The 9453-nt window shown below is 39.0% G+C and overlaps 1 protein-coding gene across 2 annotated transcripts in view; it reads right to left on the reverse strand.

Annotated features, from left to right (window-relative positions):
- dpf3 (double PHD fingers 3) overlaps positions 1–4093 on the reverse strand; it is a 23393-nt gene extending 19300 nt beyond the window's left edge. For both annotated transcript variants that reach the window (XM_010795200.1, XM_010795199.1), the window contains exon 1: positions 3949–4093. In XM_010795200.1, coding sequence (XP_010793502.1) covers positions 3949–3980 — 32 coding nt within the window. In that variant the 5' untranslated portion in view covers positions 3981–4093. The remainder of the gene's footprint in view (positions 1–3948) is intronic.
- Positions 4094–9453: the final 5360 nt, after the last annotated feature.

The following is a 9453-nucleotide window of genomic DNA, read 5'->3' on the forward strand; positions in this document are numbered from 1 at the left end:
AGAGAGAGAGAGAGAGAGAGAGAGAGAGAGTGTGTGTGTGTGTGTGTGTGTGTGTGTGTGTGTGTGTGTGTGTGTGTGTGTGTGTGTGTGTGTGTGTGTGTGTGTGTGTGTGTGTGTGTGTGTGTGTGTTGGCATTGTTGCTAGTGTGTGTAGTAAGGTAGGTTTGAGTTATTACTCTGTCTTTGTAATTATAAGAAGTTACTTTGACATTTAGAGGAGTTGCTATGATTTATAACTTGGGTTAAAACTATTATATTGATTACATGAGAGAAGTAATTAAGACTTGTTCAATGTAGGTACCGTTAAATAGACATCATAACACTAGTTCTTTAATTAATTGAGAAAAAAAACGTTTAAGCCTCTCTCTCTGACATACATAAACCCAAATTAAAATGTCATTGCATTTTTTATACCATTCAGTTTAATATACTTTACTGTCTTCTAATGTCTACTAATACTTCACAAACTCTGGTGGACTTCAAAAAGAGGCCTGGTATGTAGCTCTGGCCTATTCCAACCTTTGAAACCAAAAAAGCACAAGAAAAGTGGGGATTTATTTAAGATTTCTATGTAATTTGCGGAGAAAACTTTCGATTAATATTAACTCATACTAATGTAGAAGCCATTCTTGGAGTAGTAGTATACACATATTGCATTTTTTTATTAAATTGTGTTTTTGCACTTTAATGCATGTGATAATGTACAAAATATACGGTGCCTTTGACATAGAGCCATTGATATATACAGAACAAAACATCCCACTGATGAGCTGACCTATATGACTTGACATGTACAACATTTCTCATCATAAGCTATAAATATATTTTGCATGACCTCATTCAGCTCACACTGAGTCGGACACAAACATCAGACAGATCTTTCTCATACCACACATAACAGTGTCTTAGAGGAAGACTTTAAACACAGCTCCTAATGTCAGGGAATGGTGGGGGTTTATCAAAGATAAGATAGGCTACAATATAGTAGGCAGAAAGGAAATCCACTTTTGGATAGGTAAGAGGCCCCAAAGGGCAGGGTAAAAGCATGTGGGCACTGACAGGCGTCTTTGTGGCACTTTGTAGGCCGAGCAGCGGGGCAAAGCAGTGAGGAGGGGGCGAGGATGAGGAGGAGCCAAGGAGGCTGAAGTGGAGGGAAGAGGAGGGGTCATATATGTCCCCGGGCACACGTGTTCCCTTTCAAACCCTGTCACACTCATTTTCTCTCTAACACGCGGATGTGTGTACGCACGGGCGCACTCCCACACACACAAACACATATACACACACACACTTGCCCGTGCACAAACAGACATACAAAGGGGAATGAAAGGGAAAGGTGCAGTGTGCAGAGGGCGCGCCCGCGGCGCGGGGGGGGGGGGGGGGGGTAGCAGAGCGGAAAAGAGTGTTGCAAAGGGGAAACCCTGATTCAGATTTCCTATGTGGAGAAAAAGATACATTTATATCTAATTTCCCCTCCTAGAAAACACCCATACCAAAAAAATCCATAAAGAGAGGGAACATGTGCCTGAACCATATTCAGGGTAGAAAAAAAAAATCAATCACTGCATGGAGCTTTGTATAAAAAAAAAAAGAAAGGGTTTCTAGATTTAATTCCCTATGCCTGGAAATCATTCCCGGACATTCCCATTCCCGGGCTTGCATAGACAAAGGCCAGAGTTCGCTGAGGGTGTAGTATAAATGTATGCAGTAAATGCAGCCAGACAGACGACCCCGCCGCCACCCCCCCACCTCAAATCTTCCATCACTCACTCACAGTCCCTCTCACGCAAATTGGGGGGAGGGGTGGCCTGCTATACAAGCGCCAACGCATGCAACAAACACACATAATAAAAACACAACCTTACACGCTGACCTCCCCCCCCACGCCCACACACCACCTCCTTTATATTTCCCCAGCCAAAGCAACCGTCCACCTGAGCTCAACATTAATCCCAACCAATGTTATAAAAAGAGGGTAAGAGGACACAAGACATCCATAAAGACACTTTTTTTCCCTATGAATTATATCACCCCTTTCAATATTTCATGTCATCTCTTCATGGCGTCCCATCCAACACGGCCACCCAGCCAGGGAGAGGTCATTATAAAATACATGTTTGAATAAATCAAGCTAATATGCAATGCTTAACATGCCAGACGTATTGACTGCAAGCTCATGATGGTTCTTATTCATCTTTCATAGCAGGCAAGGACATTATCACGTCCTTATTGACTGCAAATGATTTGCCATTCACTTCCTGGGGAATGTTGAGAAGGTGGGCCCATTGTTTCTGACAGACATGGGCTCAAGCAACTGCCTGAAAACTACACCACAACTATATTTTCCAGGGTCACAACTCACATGTTACTTGATATTAGCTTTTCCACTCCTGCTTGGCACTTTCTTCTTCTTCTATGGTATAGTCTTAAATGTTGCCTCAAAGCTAAACATTGTTTGCCCTTAAGCAGTTTTTGGAGGGGTGGGGTTTGTCTAAGAAGGTACTGATATACGAAGGGCAGATGGGGTTTCCCTTCCTCCATCCGTCTGTCTGTCTTTACATGTACCTCTCTCAACAGATGGACCCAGGAGAATTCTGGGACGCTCCTAATCTGCTGTTCTGCATGCACAACTGCAGACACACACAACACCCATATACCTTCATACACAACTCTAATCTGTTTCAGTAGAACACAGCAGATTAAAGCATGTTATCCCCAAATGCTGGTACAGTAGGATCCTTTCTGTAATGAATGGTTGTCAACAAAGAGATCTTCAAAACAAGAGCATATCTGTACTTGACAAACATTCCATGCTCCTTTCCTCTTCCACTGAATATGAATACTGAAAATGTTATTTGGCACATTTATGGTTAGGGAGAAAAAAAGACTGATGGTTAAAAATATTTCACCATTACAAAATGGCCTGAAGTGAAAGCAGAGATGTGATATTTGCCACACTTATCTCCACCCTCAGGAAAAAATGACATTGGCTCTTGCACAACAGATTATGGGATAACTGTCTAACTGTCTGCACATTCCAGTGACCAGTGGTGAACATCTGCTGTCAGCCAGCACTGCAGGAAGACAGACATGCATTCAGTGATAAAGACTAGGCTGAAAGTTATAAGTGCACTTAAAGCAGGTCAGATATAAAGGGGTCATCCTTATTATGGTTCAGAAATGACTACCTCATATTATATTGATAATTTACTGTGAAATAAGGTAAAACAAAAATCCCAATTTTTCAATTTATTGCATATATTCTAAAAAAAAAAGCATAACAATTGCTGCTTAATTCCACAAATCAGAACATTAACTAGCAGATTCCAAAGATCAGACATTGGCAGTTTAATAATGGAACTTCAGGGAAAATGCACGCCCCCTAAATCTGTAATACATCCCAGCCTTCTTCTCCAAGCATGAAAGGAGGTCAATACTGTATAATAACATATTATAATCCGCGATCCCATTGTTTACATGCATGTAGCATCCGCAGCAAAAGCCCGAGCCGCGAGGCTAGCCAGAGTCGCCCTACAATGTCCGCTTTGTGACATTTAGTTGCCTTAAATTATCCATGCAAATTCTCCCATCTACCACTGACAAAGAAGCCTTCCATGCAAACTTCTGTCAACCGTGTTCGATAAGCTGAGTGTGCACGATGGCAACTTTCTGTCCTACTAAAACAAGAGACAGATATAGTGCGGACATTTACGCGCGGGTTGGAGATGTTTTCTCTGCATTTTGTGCACGAGTGCATGCTTTTATATTACACAACACAGCAAGAAGGCAACGGTACCTGCAGATAACACACGGAGACTGTCCGAGTCGGTGGCGAAAGTGTTCATTTTGAGGCTTCTATTCAAACGCGCGCTTAACCCTGTATAGATCAATCATTACATGTAATCCAACTGTACGATGGTTGTATTTAGAAAACCCTGAATGTACTTACGATTTTAGAGGATTATGAATGGCAGTCGCCATTTTTCCTGCAGGACTGTAACGTAATATTCCAAATCTCGGTGTAGTTTGGGACCCTTGTGAAAAAAACACAACAGCCAATGCGGTCCTGGGCACTGTGTGCTCCCTACCAATACAAGTCCGGCATCAAGACGTTAGGCGTGGCCTCAGAGATATCTGTCAACATCCATGTCCCAGTCTTTAGTAATCATATTATGAAAATAAAGGCATTTGTGTTTATTTTTAGTGAACATATCACAATTGGAAATAAGGATCAAACACTATTGAGCTATGTCATAATCTCCTCTTTAGTTGTGAGTTAGGGGTTTTGATAGCTGTGTGAAAAGTAATCCACCAGTAATCTATTTTTTATTCATTCGAAATGTCTGAGGATAAAAGGAAATGCACCTAGTCTGGTGATTACATACGTTGCCTTAGTATTTTAAAATATGTTGACTGCCATCAATCAAATGACGGCATGAAATAAGACAAATCCCTTTACATTATTATTCTGATGCGTGGCTGAAACGTTTACAAAGAAAACAACCAATGTGTAATTGCAACGTCAGGCGCTTTTGTTAGCAATCAGCCAATGAATGGCATTTGGAGGCGGGACAACATGGCCGGAACTAAATATACAGCAATTAGCCTGTTAGCTCATGTGGTCTTAAAACTGTAACCTAAACTCCGTTTATTAAGAAAATAAAGACTGTTTTCACTCAAAGGAAAGTGTCTTCAATAACATATCAAACCCGTCTTTACGTTTACTGTACAGCATTGCTTTAAAAGTGTCACAAAAGATGTGTAGTTCAGTGATGTTACCTTAAAATGCTAAAGATTGCCACTTGCTAACTTGGCTAACAAGTAAACATGCTACATCAACTAGCCTTACACACTCGTACACACTGAAGTTATTGAAAGACAGCGTGTGGCGGCGAGGAGCCTTACTGTTAGACCTAAACAGCAGGAATGAAGAAGTGGAACTGGAAAGAAGGACAGCGACCGTATAAGCGACGAGGTGGTGGACAACGCCATGGATGGTACAGGGGAAACCGGCAAAGATTAACTCAGGACGAACAGTCGTAAGTGATAGTAAATATTGAAGCTTTGTTCTGGTAAAAATGTGATATGTGTTCAATAGGGCAGGGGTTGTGACGTCAGTAAGAGACACGGTGTGTTGCGTTCACAGGTCTGGATATAATGAGGAAGGGCCGTCAATTAGACCACCTCAGAGGAGAAATGAAAACCACCAGTCCGCCTCTTCCTATTCCTCGTCTTCCTCCCCATCTTCTTCTTCTTCCTCCTCTAAGACCAGCAGTGCTGCACCAGGTGAGAACAACTGACCAACATCTTCCAAAATTGAAAAGCAACGACACAGAATTGTATTTGTTATTGGCAGTAAGCTGTCATTTTATAAAGAATTTATCAGAAAACACACAATCCTTTATATCCTTTATTTGGACTACTTGCACCTTACTACAGAAATATCCCAGGGATACATACACATGACACCTAACCTAAACAATCTGTATGTTATCTATAATACATGTATTTTAAGTATTGCAGTATTTGTATGCCTTGTCTTGTATCTTGTTTTTTGCAACTTCTGTTCTATGTACTGTGCTGCACTGTTAAAATATAGATGATAAAAAAAGTCTGTCTCTTATGAAAAGATAATTATTCTGTTAACAACATAATCATGGATGGCTGTAACTTGAATTACAAGAACAAAAGGTATCCATGCCTAATTTCATCACCCGGTTCTTTTTCCAGAGCTTCCTGGGTTCTACTTTGACTCTGAGAAAAATCGCTACTTCCGCCTGTTGCCCGGACACAACAACTGTAACCCGCTGACCAGAGAGCAGCTAAAGGAAAAAGAAAGAGAGAAAGAAAGAAACAAGATGCTGGCGGAGGATGAAAAGCCCAGGAAAGTAAGTCCGCGGAGAGGAAATTATGGCAATTCTTCTGAAGCTTTTAGCGTTTATGAGGTGGTTTTTCGTGTGCTTGAAGCTTCAGTTACAATTGTTTCCCTTAATGTGTGGGTTTGATTATTGATCATGTATTATCTTCTTTATAGAAAGCACCAAGAAAAGGACTGAACACTTCACTTCTGCTGCAGAAAAGACACCTTGGCATGTTACCTGAGAACTCGTATTGCAGGTATCGCATCGCACTGTTCTCAATCAATGTTGAACATTGAGCTGTTTCTTGTATCCTATCCACAGCTGTAATACATTAGAGAGAAAGAAACCAACCAAACACAGTCAAACTTGAATGATAATCAGTTCTGGATGTGCTGAGGGAGTTTTCTTTGCGGCATTGCCGAGCCGCTAATCATGATGCAAATCGTTTTTGACGAGTTGGAAAACAGTCATAGAGGAACATGCTATAACTTATTTAGGATATTGTGCTGCCTGTCAGTTGTAATTGTAAGAATTAAACTGACACATAGTTGTAACCCAAATGCAATTTAGATAAGTCTTTTTGCTTAACATTTCCATAAATACATAAAAACATGGATAAGGATTTGCAACTAAAGGTTATTTTCCTCATCGATTAATCTCCCATGTATTTTCAAGATTGATCAATTACTTATTTGATCTACAAAATGTCAGAAATTATAAAAAACATCCATCCTGGTTTCTGAAGGTCTAAGTGTCCAAAACTCAAAGATATTCTTCTTAAACATTATACAAAGCATAAATAATCAGGTAATGATATTTGAGGGACTGAAATTTTAATTTTAGGCCAGCTTTGCATGAAAAATGTACTTAAACCATAATCGATTATCAAAGTAGTTCGCAATGATTTTTCTCTTGATCGATTTATCAATGAGACGATTTATAGTCAGTTCTAACACAGGCATTGTCAGATGGTGGCGAGGAGCAGAGTTATTGATTTAGTTGAGATGATTGTCCTTTCATCTTACCGTGGTTACTGTGTGTCTCCAGGCTGGTGCATGAAGTGAAGGTCAGTGGAATGAGACGCCACCAACTAGAGATCCAGAGCACGGACAACAGCAACCCCAACACAGACAACTTCAGACTCATAGTGGTGAGAACACGCACACGCACACCACACACTACACACCCAACCCAGTCTCACGGCATTTCGTGTTATAGTCACGACATTTAATCTATTGATTCGTGTTCACCAACACGATTTTCCCATTTTTTACATGTCACACAGAACGATTTTAAAAGCAATGTATTTCTATAGGTAGTATGTTTCGTGCCTGCACCACGTCTTTTTGTCCGGTCGGGTGTTGGAAGACCGGAAGCTGTGTGGTTCATAAAAACATGTTCTTACTCAATATCAAGCCACGATTATTGTTTTTATTTTAATCCGTATAATGTCTGACTTTTTTTGCCGTCCGTGAGGAAAATAATTGGGGCTCAGAACCTCAGAAAACTGAAATCTGTATTTTTAAAATATTTTTTTCCTTCTAATTTGTTATTATTTTCTAAATAACACACTGTTATTTACTCAACAACAACACACAATTATCCTTGTTTTTATTTATTTGTTTAATTCTATAATCTCGGGCTTTTTTGGCTTCCGTCAGGAAGTGAATTTCAAAATAAATTAACAGGAAACAGACGTAGGCCTATATGGGACATTTCGAGCATCATTGCGATACACAGCCACTGAACTGATTAACCAAGGTCCTCAGTTATGGTTTAAGCTCGCTGATTGGATTTTTTAGCCGCTATGCATGTTGGGATATGGTGTTAATGCGATATGAAATGTGAAAAACATTTCGGAGTTTAGGATGGCCGAAGACACTACACACTACCCATAATCCTCAGCTATCGTTTGGGACTACAGTCCCCGTGATTAATCTTCAAGCTCTGGGATTGGATGTGGGAGTGGCAGTGCGCCAAGGTTATGCCGAGCGTCAAACAGCTGTTTGAAATGGAACGAAACCATGGCGGACTATCCAAAACTGGACTCCAACGAGATGAATAACTACACATGCTGGCTTTTGTGCTTCGCAAAATGTTCTATGGGACGTCTCTACTCGGAACATTTTCGTTTTTCCCACAATTAGAAGTTGCCAGTATTAAACACATTGGTGTTATCAAATTTAAAACATATAATTAATAAATGGGTGAAAATCGCTTGTGTCCATAATGGGCAGCATTAATATATACCCACATGACAGCTCATTGTTACTTTTTAATTCTACTCCACTGCAATTCAGAGGTTAACCTGATATTCTTACTCCACTACATTTATAACTTTGCAGATTCTGATTAATGATGTGCAATATAAACAACCCTTAAATCAGACTTTAGTTACACCTGATTAAAATTCAGGGAAGGTGATTGTCAAGTGCCAACAATCAGGAGAGATATTTGATAGTTGGTGCTTGAGAAGACTAGATCTGCAGATCTCTATAAAGTATATTCATTACTCGTTATTCTCTACTAATAGTTCATTAAAGACTGTATATTATGGCTATTTTGCACATCCCTTTCAATATTTTCAAAGGTTTATCTTTATTGACATATCATATACACAACTACGTTGAAGTTATGCAATGAATGAAGAACTTGGGTCACAGGTTCCTCAACAGTGCATTACAAGACATCTATCAATATGTGTGTATATATACCTCCACCATTAAACTGTCATATTCTGCACATTTCTTATACTATCTACATACATAAGAGTACAATTAATGTGTATAATATCAGTTAAAATAAGTGCTTCAACATAGTTAACATCGCAGGGAAGCAATATATTAGACGTGAAGTACTTTGTCAGGCTTAATATTTATCTGTAGATACCCCCAAAGCTTTTTTCTTATTTGAAAGAAGACCTTAACCTAAAGTATTATTTAATGTGTTAATAAAGGTTAATTAGTTTGTCTGTTTTGCACATCCTCATATTAATATCTTTGTACATCCAGTACTAAACTGTTTTATTGTAGAGATCACTGACAGTATCTTTCTGATTTTTTATATTCTATATTTCTATCATTGACCTTCTACTTTCCCCCTATGAAAGTATGTACTCTTAATATTTTTTTCATCAAATAACATTATTCAACAAAAATAANTATGTATGTATAACATCTGAAGATGTGTAGTTTTATTCATGTTTTTACATAATTTTACAGGATATTGCTATACTATTTCTCATGTTTTACTTCTACACATTAATATCTGATTTGTAAAACATCACAGACAGAAAGGTATATCCATCATTTAATGGTAAGCTATTGAAATTGTGATTCCATAGATGTGTCTCGCATCACCCAAATCCCCTGACTATTCTCTCAACTCAGTATTTACATTCTTATATTCAAAGAAAATCAGTAATATCTTTAAAAACTACAAGTCCTTTTCTATCAGCTGTGCACCGTTATCTACCAATTGGATCAAATATAAAAGTCAGCCGAATTACTATTTATACTGCAAGGAGACGTATTTTGTGAAAAGAAATGCAAGATGTTGTTTAATTGTTGATATATTTATGATCCACGTCACAT

This window comes from Notothenia coriiceps, unplaced genomic scaffold (genome assembly GCF_000735185.1).
Source record: "Notothenia coriiceps isolate Sejong01 unplaced genomic scaffold, NC01 NC01_scaffold00037246, whole genome shotgun sequence".
In the NCBI taxonomy this organism is placed as follows: domain Eukaryota; kingdom Metazoa; phylum Chordata; class Actinopteri; order Perciformes; family Nototheniidae; genus Notothenia; species Notothenia coriiceps.